Source organism: Capra hircus, chromosome 2 (assembly GCF_001704415.2).
Source record: "Capra hircus breed San Clemente chromosome 2, ASM170441v1, whole genome shotgun sequence".
Classification (NCBI taxonomy): domain Eukaryota; kingdom Metazoa; phylum Chordata; class Mammalia; order Artiodactyla; family Bovidae; genus Capra; species Capra hircus.
Window position 1 is genome coordinate 125,833,462 of NC_030809.1, and position 19,773 is coordinate 125,853,234.

Sequence of the window (19,773 nt, forward strand, 5' to 3'; positions counted from 1 at the left end):
CCCCATCTATCTGCCATGAAGTGATGGGGCTGTGTGTCATGATCTTAGTTTTCTGAATGTTGAGCTTTAAGCCAACTTTTTCACTCTCCTCTTTCAGTTTCCTCAAGAGGCTCTTTAGTTCTTCTTCACTTTCTGCCATAAAAGGGTAGTGTCATCTGCATATCTGAGGTTATTGATATTTCTCCCAGAAATCTTGATTACAGCTTGTGCTTCATCCAGCCCAACGTTTCTCATGATGTATTCTGCATATAAGGAAAATTAGCAGGGTGACAGTATACGGCCTTGACATACTCCTTTTCCTATTTGGAACCAGTCTGTTGTTCCATGTCCAGTTCTAACTGTTGCTTCCTGACCTGCATACAGGCTTCTCAAGAGGCAGGTCAGGTGGTCTGGTATTCCCATCTCTTTCAGAATTTTCCACAGTTTATTGTGATCCACACAGTCAAAGACTTTGGCAGAGTCAATAAAGCAGAAATACATATTTTCCTGGAACTCTCTTGCTTTTCTGATGATCCAGCAAATGTTGGCAATTTGATCTCTGGTTCCTCTGCCTTTTCGAAAACCAGCTTGAACATCTGGAAGTTCACGGTTCATGTATTGCTGAATCCTAGATTGGAGAATTTTGAGCATTACTTTATTAGCGTTTGAGATGAGTCCAATTGTGCAGTTGTTTGAGCATTCTTTGGCACTGTCGTTCTTTGGAATTGGAATGAAAATTGACTTTTCCAGTCCTGTGGCCACTGCTGAGTTTTCCAAATTTGCTGGCATATTGAGTACAGCACTTTCACAGCATCATCTTTCAGGATTTGAAATCGCTCAACTGGAATTCCATCACCTCCACTAGCTTTGTTTGTAGTGATGTTTTCTAAGGCCCACTTCACTTCACAGTCCAAGATGTCTGGCTCTAGGTGAGTGATCACACCATCGTGTTTATCTGGGTTGTGAAGATCTTTTTACACAGTTCTTCTGTGTATTCTTGCCACTTCCTAATATCTTCTGCTTATGTTAAGTCCATACCATTTCTGTCCTTTATCGAGCCCATCTTTGCATGAAATATTCCCTTGGTATCTCTAATTTTCTTGAAGAGATCTCTAGTCTTTTCCATTCTATTGTTTTTTTCTATTTCTTTGCATTGATCGCTGACTAAGGCTATCTTATCTCTCCCTGCTATTCCTTGGAACTCTGCATTCAGATGCTTAAATCTTTCCTTTTCTCCTTTGCTTTTCACTTCTCTTCTTTTCATAGTTATTTATAAGGCCTCCTGAGACAGCCATTTTGGTTTTTTGCACTTCTTTTTCTTGGGGATGGTCTTGATCCCTTCTTCTGTACAATGTCATGAACCTCCATCCATAGTTCATCAGGTACTCTGTCTATCAATCAGATCTAGTCCCTTATATATTTCTCACTCTCACTGTATGATCATAAGGGATTTGATTTAGGTCATACCTGAATGGTCTAGTGGTTTACCCCACTGTCTTCAAATTAACTCTGAATTTGGCAGTAAGGAGTTCATGATCTGAGCTGCAGTCAGCTCCCAGTCTTGTTTTTGCTGACTGTATAGAGCTTCTCCATCTTTGGCTGCAAAGAATATAATCAATCTGATTCTGGTTGACCTTCTGGTGATGTCCAAGTCAACGTTCACTCTTTCCATCTCCTGTTTGATCACTTCCAATTTGCCTTGATTCATGGACCTAACATTCCAGGTTCCTATGCAATATTGCTCTTTACAGCATCGGACCTTGCTTCTATCACCAGTCACATTCACAACTGGGTGTTGTTTTTCCTTTGGCCACATCCTCTGTCTGGAGTTATTTCTCCATGGATCTCCAGTAGCATATTGGGCACCTACCGACCTGGGGAGTTCATCTTTCAGTGTCCTATCTTTTTGCCTTTTCATACTGTTCATGGGGTTCTCAAGGCAAGAATACTGATGTGGTTTACCATTCCCTTCTCCAGTGGACCACACTCTGTCAGACCTCTCCACCATGACCCATCTGTCTTGTGTGGCTCCACACAGCGTGGCTTAGTTTCATTGAGTTAGACAGGCTATGGTCCATGTAATAAGATTGGCTAGTTGTCTAATTGTAGTTGCTTCTTTACCTGCATACAGATTTCTCAGGAGGCAGGGAATGTGGTATGGTATTCCTAACTCTATAAGAATTTTCCAGTTTGTTGTGACCCACACAGTCAAATGCTTTGGCCAAGTCAATTAAACAGAAGTAGATGTTTTTCTGGAACTCTTTGCTTTTTCAATGATCCAATGAATGTTGGCAATTTGATCTCTGGTTCCTCTGCCTTTTCTAAACCCAGCTTAAACATCTGGGCCATATCCAGGTTTATATTGGTAAACTGAGTCTCTTATATTATGTAGTGACCTTTATCATGAGTCATATTTTCTGTTTTAAATTCACCTGGTCTAATGTTAATATAGTTGTATACACTTTCAATCTTTAGTGTTTATATGTAGCTCTTAAAAATATTTCTGGGTTTTCCTTCATGTTATTCAGTATTAGCATTTCTGATTTTTAACTGAAGTAAACTAGCTATATTTATGTTAATTATAGATCTTTGGGAGATTTTTCCTTGCTTTGCTTGAAGTCAATTCTCCTTTTTAATATATAGATAATATATATGTTTAAATTAAGCATATTATATATTTTTAAAAGTTTCTTATTTCTTCCTTTCATTTAGAATATTAAATGTATTTTAAATACAGTTTTCCCTCTACTGTTTTGGAAATTATATACTATATTTCTTTTGACAATTATCCTTAAATTTTAACATACATACTTAAAGTTAGAATATTTCAAAGTGGATATATTTTACTTCTAATCACAATCCCATATTTATCTAATAGTTTATCTGTTAAAACATTCAAAATTAAACTACTCTCCTCTTTTTCATACAGTCAACTTTTATTTATATTTACTCAGATGTTTCTTATTTTGTTGTTGTTCATCATTCCTTTTTGCATTTCATACTTTATGGAATCACCTTCATTCTTCCTAAAGTATATCAATTCTTTAGAAATGTCATTAATGAATATATTTTGTTAGTAAACTCTGATTTTATTTGATAGAACTATATTTTACTTGTTATAGGATTTAATTTATTATGGCTGGGTATACCAGTTCTCAGTTATTTTTTTTTTAGCACTTTAAAAAGATTGTTCTACTTAAATTATCTACATTCCATTCTACTTAATTTCATGTAAGTGATCATCCATCTCCCTGACCTTCCCACCCCCTGCCACACACACACACACACACACACCGCAGGCTGCTTTTAAGATCTTGTTTCACTTTAGTATCACTATGATGAGCAGTTCCAGATATGTATCAGCTATATTTCTCTCCTATATTGCCTCTTCTCATTTTATTTTTTTCTCTAAAATTCCCAATATATATGTATGTGTATGCATGTGTCTGTGTGTGTGTATTTACCTTTCTACTTATATGTCCTCTAAAAACCACGGTATTTTCCATTTTTCTATAGCATTCTGGTTAATTTCTTAGTTTGTCTTCCATTTCAACCATTCTCTCTTCAGCTATATCTATTTTACTACTGTATTAATTCAATGCCCTTTTATTTTATTAGAATAAACATATACATTGTATATATTATAAATATGTATTTTATATTTATTTAATATATATTTATTAATATGTAAAATATATTTTATACATTGTAAAATTTCTCATTTTCCAGATTTGACTGGATTTTTTTATAGGTTCTATGATTTCCAATTACTTCTTTATGTATTTAAACATGAAATGCATATATTTTATATATCTGATAAATATATGAAATTTTTGAGGTCTAATTTTAATACTTCTTTTTCCTGATAACAGGCACATTAATTTTTTTTTTTATATTTGTCTATGTGTATGGCAGGGATGTATTTTACATGTTAGTTCATTTATGACAGAATTCTATGCTTTGATATGGTATATTACTATGTAGAAACTCAAACTGAACACATTAAATAGGTACAGTTATAGGAATATTATACTTCAATAAAGTTGTTAATTTTTTAATATGCTTCTGCTAGGCATCTGGGAGGGCTATAACTAGAGGTTCATTTTAAATTAATTTCTCATTTGAAGCTTTATGGCCCATACTGTGAATTTGCACCTGAAAATCACACAAGAGATAATCTATGGTTGTGAATTATTAAGATATATTTTTATTTTCTCCTTTTCTCCCTCTTCCACACTGATACCAAGGCATAATGTGTTTGTGCCTTGGTATCATGTGCATCTCTGTGCCATGAATTTTTTTTTTTAAAGACAACTCTTTCACCAAGAGCGTAGCTCTGTGGGACCCAATATGTTTTTATATGCTCTAAGTTTCAATTTCCCATATGACTTGAGCATGATATAATTTAATTCCGTGGCTCTCCATTAAGTTTGCAGTTATGGCCAATGGGTAGAGAGCAGGCATCAGCTTCAACATTTCCTTATAGTTCTATATTTATGTTCCCCCAGTTTTTTACCCTAAAAGACTTCTCTTTCCTCCTTGAAACCCTAGCTTTTTAAAGAAGATAGCTATAATGTTTTATACAGCACTCTACAAAAATATTTCTATTTACTACAGCATATTAATGAAAATCATAGAAGAGTTTTTTATTTTGCTTTTAAAATTATATTAACCTCACACTTAATTTCTCAGTTCTTTGAAATCTTAAATTGAAGTTCTACTGCTCAAAATATGAACACACACAACAAATATATCTACACAAACTCAAAAAGGTCCATAGGATTTAAGTAACACTTTTTATATACATCGTTACCTATTTGTTACTCATTCATTGGAAGAAACAAGAATTACCTCTTAAACTTGACTTTGAACAGGCTCTAATTTCTAATACTTTTCTGTATCCATCACTTTCTGTCTAAAATTTTTATTCATTTCTACATTTGTATAATTAACAAACACTAAATCCACTGTGCCTGTAGCTGCTGCTGCTGCTAAGTCACTTCAGTCATGTCCGACTCTGTGCAACCTTGTAGATGGCAGCCCACCAGGCTCCCCCATCCCTGGGATTCTCCAAGCAAGAATACTGGAGTGGGTTGCCATTTCCTTCTCCAATGCATGAAAGTGAAAAGTGAAAATGAATTCACTCAGTCGTGTCCGACTCCTAGCCACCCAATGGACTGCAGCCTACCAGGCTCCTCTGTCCATGAGATTTGCCAGGCAAGAGATGTATGTAAAAACTTCCTGTCACCTGTGTCCAGAATCTTTACTATTCTGTTCAGTTCAGTTCAGTCGCTCAGTCGTGTCCAACTCTTTGCAACCCCATGAATCGCAGCACACCAGGCCTCCCTGTCCATCACCAACTCCCGGAGTTTACCCAGACTCAGGTCCAACGAGTCAGCGATGACATCCAGCCATCTCATCCTCTGTCATCCTCTTCTCCTCTTGCCCCCAATCCCTCCCAGTATCAGGGTCTTTTCTTTTTTTTTTTTTAATTAATTTTTATTTTTACTTTATTTTACTTTACAATTCTGTATTGGTTTCACCATACATTGACATGAATCCACCATGGGTGTGCATGTGTTCCCAAACATGAACCCCCCTCCCACATCCTTCCCCATAACATCTCTCTGGGTCATCCCCATGTACCAGCCCCAAGCATGCTGTATCCTGCATCAGACAAAGACTGGTGATTCGATTCTTACATGATATTATACATGTTTCAGTGCCATGCTCCCAAATCATCTCACCCTCTCCCTCTCCCTCTGAGTCCAAAAGTTCGCTATACACATCAGGGTCTGTTCAATGAGTCAGCTCTTCGCATGATGTGGTACAAAAGCAATTGCAGTTTCAGACCGTGAAATTTAAATCGTTATAATTAGGCTCAAGCACAGTACTTTGGCCACCTCATGCGAAGAGTTGACTCATTGGAAAAGACTCTGATGCTGGGAGGGATTGAGGGCAAGAGGAGAAGGGGACGACAGAGGATGAGATGGCTGGATGGCATCACCGACTCGATGGACATGAGTTTGGGTTAACTCCAGGAGTTGGTGATGGACAGGGAGGCCTGGCGTGCTGCAATTCATAAGGTCACAAAGAGTCGGACACGACTGAGCGACTGAACTGAACTGAATATCTTTATTAATCAAAAAAGGAGCGATTATAATCAACATATTTTTGCCAATAAGAAATAAGTTGGTTTATTTCTGTAGTGCAAAAATCCATGCTCCAGGATTCAGTGAACTCTTGGAAAGCATTTTCTGTCTCCTGCTGGTTATGGAAGCATTTTCCCTGCAAAAAGTTGTTGAGATGCTTGAAGTGGTAGTCAGTTGGTGGGAGGTCAGGTAAATATGGCAGATGAGGCAAAACTTCATAGCCTAATTCATTCAACTTTTGAAGAATCGGTTGTGTGTTGTGCAGTACGGCATTGTTCTGGAGAATAATTGCAGTTGGGTGGTGTTGTGAATAAGAATTGGGCCTATTCTGTTCACCAATACCAGTTGCAGGTGTTGCAGCTTTTGGTGCATCTCATTGATTTCCTGTGGAGAAGGCAATGGCACCCCACTCCAGTACTCTTGCTTGGAAAATCTCATGGATGGAGGAGCCTGGTAGGCTGCAGTCCATAGGGTTGCAAAGAGTCGGACATGACTGAGTGACTTCACTTTCACTTTTCACTTTCATGCATTGGAGAAGGAAATGGCAACCCAGTCCAGTGTTCTTGCCTGGAGAATCCCAGGGACAGGGGAGCCTGGTGGGCTGTCATCTATGGGATCGCACAGAGTCGGACACAACTGAAGCGACTTAGCAGCTGCAGCATCGATTTCCTAAGCATACTTCTCAGATGTAATGGTTTTGCTGGGATTCAGAAAGCTACAGTGGGTCAGAAGGTTGTCAGACCATGAAATAATGACCATCACTTTTTGTGTGTGTGTGCAAGTTTGACTTTGGGAAGTGGTTTAGAGCTTCTTCTTCATCCAGCCATTGAGTAAGTCATTGACAGTTGTATGATATCCACTTTTATTCACATGTCACACTCTCATAGAGAAATGGTTCATTGTTTTGTGCAGAATAAGAGAAGACATCACTTCAAAATGATGATCTTTTGATGTGTGGTCAGTTCATGAGGCATTCACTTTTCAATGTTTTTCACCTTTGCAATTGCTTCAAATGCCAAATGACTGTGGAATATAGTTCTTTGGCAATTTCTCATGTAGTTTTAAGAGGGTCAGCTTCGATGATGGCTCTGTATTGGTGGTTGTCAGCTTCCAATGGCCAGCCAGTATGCTCCTCATCTTCAAAGCTCTCATCTCCTTTGCAAAACTTCTTGAACCACTAATACCGCAGTGTACATTCATTAGCAGTTCCTGAGCCAAATGTATGTTGCTGTTGTGAATTGTCTCCCCTGCTTTATGACCCATTTTGAACTCAAATAAGAAAACTGCTCAAATTTGCTTTTTGTCTAACATCATTTTTATAGTCTAAAATAAGAAGCAAGTAACAAATAATTAGCAAAAAAAAATAATAATAATAATAAAGTGAGAAACGTTCATTAAAATGATGTATATCAGTTGTAACCACATTTATTTAAGAATGTATTCCAGGATCAAACTGTAAAGTTCAATGTTAAACATCAATTACTTTTGCACCAACTTAATAAAACCCAGTAATGGAAACTTACTGGATTACATACAAGGCAAATTAGATGATATTCAAGTGAGAGGAGATTAGTGGCCAACAAATCAATGAATAAATTTTGAGGAAACATTAATTAAATAGTATTCTCAAAAAATTAATGTTGGGAATATAATTGTAGATTTATATCATAATCAGGAAGACAGAAGAGCAAACCTTTAATTTCAATATAGCATAATAAGTTTTATAATAGAAATTTGTAGAATACTTTAGGAGCACTAGAGAAGAATATTTATTTGTGCTGTGTGTGCTTAGTCGCTCAGTCATGTCTGACTCTTGAGACCCCATAGACTGTAGCCTGCCAGGCTCCTCTGTCCATGGTATTCGCCAGGCAAGAGTACTGGAGTAGGTTGCCATTTCCTTCTCCAGGGGATCTTGCCAACCCAGGAATCAAACCCGGGTCTCCTGCATTGCAGGCAGACTTCTTAACAACTGAGCTATGAAGGAAGTCCCAATATTCATGTACTTAGTTTCAAAGAAATTTTTCTAGAAGAGTTAACATAAGCTGAATGAGACCAAAAAGGTAAGTTAAAAGAGGGCATAGGGTGCTCCAGACAGGGAAAATGGCAAAACAAGGGCTCAGAGGCATGGAAAATATGATACATTTAGGAAGTAAGTTATTCTGTGCGTCTGATTCATAGATATATATGGAAGACTAGCCAGTGAAGACACTAGAGAGCTAAGAAAGAACATTAGAGTGTACAGTATATCTTATGCCTTGCTAAGGAATTTAGATTTCATTGTGGAGAGTCTCTGGAGGCTTTTAAACAAGACTGATAACAGAATAAAGACCTATTAAAGGACATTAATTGCCATTTTATAATTTGTCAGGGAAGGATGCAATCTAATTGTTTTCTTTTTCTGCTAAATAGAACTTCAGGCTTCTGCCACAACCCAGGGTATTTTCCCTTCTTGTGTTTTCTCAAATACGTAAGTATCTAAGAAAATTAATATATATTTATAAACTAATATTCTAAGAAGTACATGAGTGATGTTAAAAAGCAAATAATTGCATGGGATCCTCCATTCTTGTAGTTCTACTTAGATTTAGTGAACTGATGTCTTTTTCAAATTCTCATCACTAAGGTTAAACTGTAAAGTAGACAAAGCGAATATTGTTCCTTTTCCTTCTCTATTTTCTTACGCCACTGTGATTCTACACTCACCCTATATTTAGCGTCTTCATGCCACATTCATATATGACCTCTCCTCTTCAGGTAGCTTTCCAGAATCTAGACTTATCTCTTTGCCTTTATCCTCTTTTAAATATTTACCATTCCTTGAAACTTAAGAGATTACTGGCTTCCTAAGGATGGTAGATCAGTTTTAATTTTTTAATTTTTAATTAGTCATTGTTATTCTAAAATATGTTTGCCATATAATCCAAAATAATAACCTCTAATGTTGGAATTTGCCAGTCTTGGGAAAAGAGATTTGGGGTACTTCAGGGAGTTTTATTCCTCAAACTGGTGATGATCTGTTTCTGTTGGTGTCTAGAATGGCTTTCTCAATGTTAGAGTTGAGAGACTATCATTTTAAACCCAACACTGTTACCTAAAAAAAAAAAAATCGATTACCAAAATAAGATCCAGCTTCAGTTCAATTCAGTCACTCAAGTCGTGTCTGACTCTTTGCGACCCCATGAACCGCAGCATGCCAGTCCTCCCTGTCCATCACCAACTCCCAGAGCTTACCCAAAGCCATGCCCACTGAGTTGGTGATGCCATCATCCAACCATCTCATCCTCTGTCCTTACCTACTCCTCCAGCCCTTAATCTTTCTCAGCATCACAGTCTTTTCCAATGAGTCAGCTCTTCACATCAGGGGGCCAAAGTATTGGATTTTCAGCTTCAACATCAGTCCTTCCAATGAACACCCAGAACTGATCTCCTTTAGGATGGACTGGTTGGATCTCCTTGCAGTCCAAGGGACTCTCAAGAATCTTCTCCAACACTACAATTCAAAAGCGTCAATTCTTCAGTGCTCAGCTTTCTTCACAGTCCAACTCTCACATCCATACATGACCACTGGAAAAACCATAGCTTTGACTAGATGGACCTGTGTTGGCAAAGGAATGTCTCTGCTTTTGAATATGCTATCTAGGTGGGTCATAACTTTCCTTCCAAGGAGTAAGTGTCTATTAATTTTATGGCTGCAATCACCATCTGCAGTGATTTTGGAGCCCAAAAAATAAAGTCAGACACTGTTTCCACTATTTCCCCATCTATCTGCCATGAAGTGATGGGACCAGATGCCATGATCTTAGTTTTCTGAATGTTCAGCTTTAAGCCAACATTTTCACTCTCCACTTTCACTTTCCTCAAGAGGCTCTTTAGTTCTTCTTCAATTTCTGCCATAAGGATGGTGTCATCTGCATATCTGAGGTTATTGATATTTCTCCCAGCAATCTTGATTACAGCTTGTGCTTCTTCCAGCCCCGTGTTTCTCATGATGTACTCTGCATATAAGGTAAATAAGCAGGGTGAGAATATACAGCCTTGAAGTACTCCTTTTCCTATTTGGAACCAGTCTGTTGTTCCATGTCCAGTTCTAACTGTTGCTTCCTGACCTGCATATAGGTTTCTCAAGAGGCAGGTCAGATGGTCTGGTATTCCCATCTCTTTCAGAATTTTCTAGTTTTTTTTTTTGTGATCCACACAGTCAAAGACTTTGGCATAGTCAATAAAGCAGAAATACATGTTTTTCTGGAACTCTCTTGCTCTTTGATGATCCAGCAGATGTTGGCAATTTGACCTCTGGTTCCTCTGCCTTTCCTAAAACCAGCTTGAACATCTGAAAGTTTCTGGTTCACGTATTGTGCTCAGTAAGGTGAGTAACTCTGTGCATTATTTGGAGCTTTTTCACCACTCCCTTCCAGATTGACAGGGAAAAATAACTTTTAGCTGCTCCCAACCAGCCTAACATTCCATAAGAATACCAACAAAATACAGCTAACAATGTTTTCTCGTCTTACTCTGCCAATCATACATATTCATATTCTTCTCATTCTGATTTCTCTCCAGATTTCATAAGACTTTACCGTGGAATGATTACATGTATTCTACCATCCACCTTCTCCCTCCCTCCCTTTCCTCTATCGATTTGTTCTATTTTCTCTAACGTTAATACTAAAAACAGCAAGACTTGTAAAATAGACTTGGAAGTTCAAAACCAAGAGAATGAAGACAAAGTAAATATGATAGTATTGTGGATAAACTTCAATGATTTTTATAATTAAGTTTCAATAATGAAGCATTACACTTAGATAATGACTACGTTTATATCATTGGGATGGAAGTTGTAAGGAGTAATAGTAAAGAAGACAGTAAGAGTGCTTGCTACTTTGCATACTATCAGAAATTTATAGTTTATCTACTGGGCAACACTGTTTAGGTGGGATAATGGCATGATCAAATTGGAATACATGATGAATACCTAACAGAAATATATATGAATAATTTATGGAAAGAAAGTAGAAACCAGTGTTAGAAGTCCATTACTGTCCTGCACAAAGGCTTCATTTTGAATTACAGAGAGTAGGCCCATATCCAAAAGATTTTAAATAGGAATTTATATTTGAAGCATAATGCTAGATATTAGGTAGATATGACAAAGAAGAAAACCATGCCTAAGTGATTGTGAGGTGTTCTTTTTTTAAAGATACCTTGTTGTGGCAATTTTTTGGAATAGTTTCAGAAGGGCAGGTATTAACTCTTCTCTAAATATTTTTTGAATTCGCCAATGAAGCCATTTGATCCTGGATGTTTGTCTGTTGGAACTTCTTAAATCATAGTTTTGATCATTATTCCCTTCACAATCGCTGATTTTGATATCATATTTGTGTGCAAATGATTTCCTACCTTTAGGTTTGCCTTTGCTGGTGAGCTTCTCCATTCATTCATAGTTTTCTTGTTTCTAGGTGTGGCCTTATCCTCTCCACCTAGAGAAGTTCCTCTAGCATTGTTGTAAAGCTGGTGAGGTGGTACTGAATTCTGCTAGCTTTTGCTAGTCTGTAAAGCTCTTGACTTCTCCTTCAAATCTGAACAAGGGCCTTGTTGGGTAGAGTATTCTTGCTTGTAGGTTTTTCCCATTTGTCACTTTAAATATATCACGCCACTCCCTTCTGACTGCAGAGTTTCTTCTGACAAATCAGCTGATAACCTTATGCAGATTCCCTTGTACGTTATTTGTTGCTTTTCCCTTGCTGCTTTAATTATTTTCTCTGTCTTAAAGTTTTATCAGTTTGGTATGTGTCTCTGTGCATTCCTCCTTGGGTTTATTCTATATTGGACTCTGCACTTCCTGGACTTGAATGTTTCCTTTCCCATGTTAGGGATTTTTCCAGCTATCATCTCCTCAGATACCTTCCCAGGCCCTTTCTCCTCTTCCTGGGACCTCTATAATTGGAATGTTGGTGTGTTTAATGTCCCAGAAATCACTTAGACTATCATTTTAATTCTTTTTTCCTTATTTGTTCTGCAGCAGTGATTTCCACCAGTCTGTCTTCCAATTTACTTATTCATCCTTCTGCCTCATTTATCCTGCTATTGGTTCCTTCTAGTGTTTTTTTAATTTAGTTATTTTATGTCTGTTCTTTAAATCTTCTAGCACTTTCTAAACATTTCTTATATCTTCTCAGTCTATACCCTCATTCTTTTTCCAAGCTCTTAGATCATCTTTGTTAACATTATTCTGAATTTTCTTTCAGGTAGATTACCTATCTCTACATCACTTACTTCTTCTAGAGTTTCATCTGTTTCTTCATCTAGAACATATTTCTCTGATGGCTCATTTTGTTTCACTTTCTGTGTTAGTGATTTATGTTCCGCAGGCTGTAGGATCAGTACTTCTTGCTTCTGTTGTCTGTCCCTGCTGGGTGAGGTTAGTCTAGGGGCTTGTGTAGGCTTCCTGTTGGGAGGGACTGGTACCTGCTCACTGGTGGGTGGTGCTGGATTTTATTACTGTGGTGGACAGGGCTGTGCCAGGGGCCTCAGGACAACTTTAGCCAACCTCTCTGTTGATGAGTGGAGCTGTGTTCCCATCTTGTTGGTTGTTTGCTCTGAGTATCCCAGCACTGAAGCCTTCAGGCTGTTGGATAGGGCTGACTCTCAGTGCCAAAATGGTGACCTCCTGGAGAGCTCACACTGAGGACTCACCTGGGACTTCTGCCAACTGCAAGGAGACCTTTCAAGACCCACAGGTAGGTTTGGCCCAGGTTCATATGGAGATACTGCCTTGTTCTGGGTCCTAGTGCATGTAAAACATTGCATCCACCCTCCAAGAGTGGAGTCTCTGTTTCCCCTAGTCCTAGGAGCTTCTACAGTCAAGCCCTGCTGATCTTTAAACCTAATTATGTGTGGGCTCCTATTTGTGATGCCAGACCCCTAGGCAGGGAAGCCTGATATGGGGCTCAGAATTCTCAGACCTCTAGGAGAAACTCTGCAATATGTTTCAAGTCTGTGGGTCACCAACCCAGTGGATGTGAGATTTGATTTTGTCACAAAAGCACACTTACTCTCTCGTTGTGGCTTCTTCTATGTCTTTAGATGTAGAATACTTTTTTTTCATAGGATCTAGTCTTTTCTGTGGATGATTGTTCAGCAGTTAGTTGCCTCTTTGGTGTTTTTGTGAGAGAAGATGAACTCAAGTCCTTCTACTCTGCCATCTTGTCACCCTTCTGAAAGCATCTATTTAACTGTATACATATTCTCCAGAGATCTTGGGAGAATACAGTTTGTGAGCAAGTGAACACTGATTTCATTCCAAATCTGTTTCCTTTGCATGTGGTCTTCCTCATAGGTCAGCGATGCTCATTGCTGTTGGAGCAGAAGCCCATGTCTCATCACTCAAAACAAACTCAATGTCTGATTTTATAATGTAAAGTACAGGCCTAGAAAAGTAAAAAAGGTATATCAATTTTATTTTAAGTAATTAGGAAAAAGATAAGCAAAGGGCCTTTATTGAAATACATGAAAATAAATACCTGAAATATACAAAAATAAATAAGAACTAAAGTCTTAGATTTTGTTTCATTAACAGTTCTATAATTTTCATTGAGTTCTTGTTACCAGTGAGAAAACTACATTGTTGATTCCACTATCATGATAAAAATATGACTAGAATATATGATAGAATAGTGTCATACATAGAAAAGGGCTATGTCTAAATCTGTATTTAGGAGGGCTAGAAATGTATTATTTTAACCCACAGTTATTGAATAGTTATCACTTAATTCCTTTCTGTTTGACGAAACCACGGATAAAACCATGGGATTTGAAAGGATAAGTAAAGGATTATCCGGAAGAACTGGTCATATGTTTTGTCACTTCATGCTGCCTTTTAGCAAACATGAAAGACTAGCTCACCTTCTCCCTCCAAGTCTGTGTCCTTTCCCAGTGGACCACACAGCAGGAATGTCTAAGGCGGGTCAGAAGTAGAATTTTCAAATAGACATTTTTCTGCAACAGTTATAATTCTACTTCTGAGTATTAAGGCATATAGGCCAGTATCAAAAAAGGAAGAGAAGTAGGTGATGGGGAATGGAAATAAAGTTTATTCTTTTGAATTTCTGTGGTTTTTTTTTAAGAAAAAAAAAACACCTTTCAGATATAAAGAGAAAAAAAAAACTGATTCAGTGATTATAACTTTTGGAAAAAGCTACATAAATTCTTGACCCTAAATAATAACAAAATTATCAACCTTTCTTGACTTTACAGACAACAGCATATCCTACAAAACTGCTTGCAAGAAAAAGTATGTATCATAAAACTCATTGATAAAGCAGCATATTAATGATAATTTTAAATGTTTCATAGTAGAAAAAAACAATGCAATCATTTACTGATATTAATGTCCCTCTTTGCCCATTTTTTCTTCTTTAAAGTTCACTTTCAGTTAATTCTTAGATTTTGCAGCAGTCTAAAGTTCTCATCAAAAGATAACTTTGCCCATTCAGGAAGACGTCTCATGGAGATGGGCAGGAAGTCAGGGGAGGAGCATTAAGAGACCTAGCCCTTATAAGAATAGTGTCAAACAACCATAAACCCATTCTGTCATGAGAAGCCACTACACATCACTTTGAAGATTTAGCTCATGAGTTGGGAGGGCTGGATTTGTCCTGAGTCAGTTTTGTGGGAAGGGACCTAGTCACCTAAAAACAAAACATATTAGGAATAGCTTTCTTTCATATGTCATACTTCAGTTCAGTTCAGTTCAGTCGCTCAGTCGTGTCCGACTCTTTGCGACCCCATGAATCGCAGCACGTCAGGCCTCCCTGTCCATCACCGTCTCCCAGAGTTCACTCAGACTCACGTCCATCGAGTCCATGATGCCATCCAGCCATCTCATCCTCGGTCGTCCCCTTCTCCTCCTGCCCTCAATCCCTCCCAGCATCAGAGTCTTTTCCAGTGAGTCAACTCTTCACACGAGGTGGCCAAAGTACTGGAGTTTCAGCTTCAGCATCATTCCCTGCAAGGAAATCCCAGGGCTGATCTCCTTCAGAATGGACTGATTGGATCTCCTTGCAGTCCAAGGGACTCTCAAGAGTCTTTTCCAACACCACAGTTCAAAGCATCAATTCTTCGGTGCTCAGCCTTCTTCACAGTCCAACTCTCACATCCATACGTGACCACAGGAAAAACCATAGCCTTGACTAGGTGGACCTTAGTCGGCAAAGTAATGCCTCTGCTTTTGAATATACTATCTAGGTTGGTCATAACTTTTCTTCCAAGGAGTAAGCGTCTTTTAATTTCATGGCTGCAGTCAACATCTGCAGTGATTTTGGAGCCCCAAAAAATAAAGTCTGCCTAAGAATGATAATGTAGTTCTATCATTTATTATCTCTGATAGTAAGAAAAGCAAAAAGCAATATATATATATATATAGAGAGAGAGAGAGAGAGAATATCTCAGTTTATATGTCATAGTAAATTACAATAAATTATTTATTGTTATTCAAAACATTTGATTTTGGATGTTATGTAATGTTTTTTATGTTGTATAATAAATGCAAAACGTATGAGAAGATTCAAGGATTAGATCAGAATAAAATGGCTTTCCCTGGGGTGCCCCCAAATGTTCTTTAATGTGTCTAAAGGGAGTATGCTGCATAGGTGTTAACTTATCTTTGATTGTTGGCTTAATATGGGTATAACTGTGTGCTTGTTGCTCAGCTGCTAAGCTGTGTCCGACTCTGTGACCCAGATTTCCCTGTCCTTCACTCTCTCCCAGAGATTGCTTAAACTCCCATCCATTGAGTCACTGATGCCACCCAACCATCTCATCCTTTGTCGCCCCCTTCTATTCCTGCCTCAGTCTTTCTCAGTATCAGGGTCTTTTCAAGGAGTTGGCTGTTCACATCAGGTTGGCCAAAGTATTGGAGCTTCATCATTGGTCTTTATAATGAATATTCAGGAATGACTTCCTTCAGGGTTGACTGGTCTGATCTCCTTGCTGTCCAGGGGACTTTCCAGCACCACAATTTGAAAGCATCAATTCTTCAGCACTCAGCCTTTTTTATGATCCAATTCTCACATCCATATATGACTACTGGAAAAACCATAGCTTTGTCTATACTGACCTTTGTCAGCAAAGTGATGTCTCTGCTTTCTGTGCTAACTTAATGCAGTATTTTGGGTGTGAACAGCCCCATTACAGAAACTCTCTTTTTTTTTTTATTCTCCTGCCCACATGACAGCTTTCAAGGCTTTGCTCCCAGTTACTTATGTTTACTAGTTTTTGTTTTAAGAGTCATAACAATTTTGAACAGACTATTAGTTTTTTATAGGCAAGAGGATTTTTATTTTTTTATTTTAATATATTTATTTTATTTTATTTTTTTTTTTTTTACCTTTTTTTTTTTATTTTTTTTTTTTTAAATTTTAAAATCTTAAATTCTTACATGCGTTCCCAAACATGAACCCCCCTCCCACCTCCCTCCCCACAACATCTCTCTGGGTCATCCCCATGCACCTGCCCCAAGCAAGCTGCACCCTACGTCAGACATGGACTGGCGATTCAATTCTTACATGACAGTATACATGTTAGAATTCCCATTCTCCCAAATCGTCCCACCCTCTCCCTCTCCCTCTGAGTCCAAAAGTCCATTATACACATCTGTGTCTTTTTTCCTGTCTTGCATACAGGGTCGTCATTGCCATCTTCCTAAATTCCATATATATGTGTTAGTATACTGTATTGGTGTTTTTCTTTCTGGCTTACTTCACTCTGTATAATTGGCTCCAGTTTCATCCATCTCATCAGAACTGATTCAAATGAATTCTTTTTAACGGCTGAGTAATACTCCATTGTGTATATGTACCACAGCTTTCTTATCCATTCATCTGCTGATGGACATCTAGGTTGTTTCCATGTCCTGGCTATTATAAACAGTGCTGCGATGAACATTGGGGTACATGTGTCTCTTTCAATTCTGGTTTCCTCCGTGTGTATGCCCAGAAGTGGGCACAGTCATCAAGACAGTATGGTACTGGCACAAAGACAGACATATAGATCAATGGAACAAAATAGAAAGCCCAGAGATAAATCCACACACATATGGACACCTTATCTTTGACAAAGGAGGCAAGAATATACAATGGAGTAAAGACAATCTCTTTAACAAGTGGTGCTGGGAAAACTGGTCAACCACTTGTAAAAGAATGAAACTAGATCACTTTCTAACACCGTACACAAAAATAAACTCAAAATGGATTAAAGATCTAAATGTAAGATCAGAAACTATAAAACTCCTAGAGGAGAACATAGGCAAAACACTCTCAGACATAAATCACAGCAGGATCCTCTATGATCCACCTCCCAGAATTCTGGAAATAAAAGCAAAAATAAACAAATGGGATCTAATTAAAATTAAAAGCTTCTGTACAACAAAGGAAAATATAAGCAAGGTGAAAAGACAGCCTTCTGAATGGGAGAAAATAATAGCAAATGAAACAACTGACAAACAACTAATCTCAAAAATATACAAGCAACTTCTGCAGCTCAATTCCAGAAAAATAAATGACCCAATCAAAAAATGGGCCAAAGAACTAAATAGACATTTCTCCAAAGAAGACATACGGATGGCTAACAAACACATGAAAAGATGCTCAACATCACTCATTATTAGAGAAATGCAAATCAAAACCACAATGAGGTACCACTTCACACCAGTCAGAATGGCTGCGATCCAAAAATCTGCAAGCAATAAATGCTGGAGAGGGTGTGGAGAAAAGGGAACCCTCCTACACTGTTGGTGGGAATGCAAACTAGTACAGCCACTATGGAGAACAGTGTGGAGATTCCTTAAAAAATTGCAAATAATATATTTATTTTAATTGGAGGTTAATTACTTTATAATATTGTATTGGTTTTGCCATACATCAACATGAATCCACCACAGGTATACACGTGTTCCCCATCCTGAAACCCCCTTCCTCCTCTCTCCCCATACCATCCCTCTGGGTCGTCTCAGTGCACCAGCCCCAAGCATCCAGTATCACGCATCGAGCCAGGACTGGCAATTCGTTTCATAAATGATATTATACATGTTTCAATCCCATTCTCCCAAATCATCCCACCCTCTCCCTCTCCCACAGAATCCAAAAGACTGTTCTATACATCTGTGTCTCTTTTGCTGTCTCACATACAGGGTTATAGTTACCATCTTTCTAAATTCCATATATATGCGTTAGTATACTGTATTGGTGTTTTTCTTTCTCACTTACTTCACTCTGTATAATAGGCTCCAATTTTGTCCACCTCATTAGAACTGATTCAAATGTATTCTTTTTAATGGCTGAGTAATAGTCCATTGTGTATATGTACCACAGCTTTCTTATCCATTCATCTGCTGATGGACATCTAGGTTGCTTCCATGTCCTGGCTATTGTAAACAGTGCTACGATGAACATTGGGGTACACGTGTCCCTTTCAATTCTGGTTTCCTCAGTGTGTATGTCCAGCAGTGGAATTGCTGGGTCATATGGCAGTTCTATTTCCAGTTTCTTAAGGAATCTCCACACTGTTCTCCATAGTGGCTGTACTAGTTTGCATTCCCACCAACAGTGTTAGAGGGTTCCCTTTTCTCCATAGCCTCTCCAGCATTTATTCCTTGTAGACTTTTGGATCGTAGTCATTCTGATCCGACATAAATCACAGCAGGATCCTCTATGACCCACCTCCCAGAATATTGGAAATAAAAGCAAAAATAAATAAATGGGACCTAATTAAACTTAAAAGCTTCTGCACAACAAAGGAAACTATAAGCAAGGTAAAAAGACAGCCTTCAGAATGGGAGAAAATAATAGCAAATGAAGCAATTGACAACAACTAATCTCAGAAATATACAAGCAACTCCTGCAGCTCAATTCCAGAAAAATACATGACCCAATCAAAAAATGGGCCAAAAAACTAAACAGACATTTCTCCAAAGAAGACATATAGATGGCTAACAAACACATGAAAAGATGCTCAACATCACTCATTATCAGAGAAATGCAAATCAAAACCACAATGAGATACCATTTCATGCCAGTCAGAATGGCTATGATCCAAAAGAGGATTTTTATTAATACAAATCCAAAGTATGTTTTTAGTACATAAGCAGAAGTATATAGAAACAGATGGATTCTGTGACTGAGGCTCTTAGTCCAACTTTAAGTAAGTAAGTGAAAGTCGCTCAATCATGTCCGACTCTTTGTGACCCCATGGACTATACAGTCCATGGAATTCTCCAGGCCAGAATACTGGAGTGGGTAGCTTTTCCCTTCTACAGGGGATCTTCCCAACCCAGAAATCAAACCGTGGTCACCTGCATTGCAGGTGGATTCTTTACCAACTGAGCTATCTGGAAAGCCCAAACTTAAACTTAGGATAGCACCATTGACCACTAAGGAAATAGTCGTTCAAATCTAGTCCCTGAGGTTTTATATAAAGCTCAAAAGGACGAATTCTCTAAACCTATCCTTGCTCAACCCTCTTGACTCTTTGAGACGCAATTCTGGCCTGCCCTTATTTTCTATCTAAACGCGTTTGTTCCTTCACTGTATCACCTTTTCTCTGCCTTCTCTGACAGTTTCCATTGATACTATCTTGTTAGATGCAAACC

The 19,773-nt window shown here is 38.1% G+C and overlaps 1 protein-coding gene across 1 annotated transcript in view; it reads left to right on the forward strand.

The window, feature by feature from the left end:
- Positions 1-19,773, forward strand: part of FSIP2 (fibrous sheath interacting protein 2) — a 141,713-nt gene that overhangs the window by 74,798 nt on the left and 47,142 nt on the right. The window contains exons 14-15 of the mRNA XM_018066882.1: positions 8,541-8,598; positions 14,385-14,421. Coding sequence (XP_017922371.1) covers positions 8,541-8,598; positions 14,385-14,421 — 95 coding nt within the window. The remainder of the gene's footprint in view (positions 1-8,540; positions 8,599-14,384; positions 14,422-19,773) is intronic.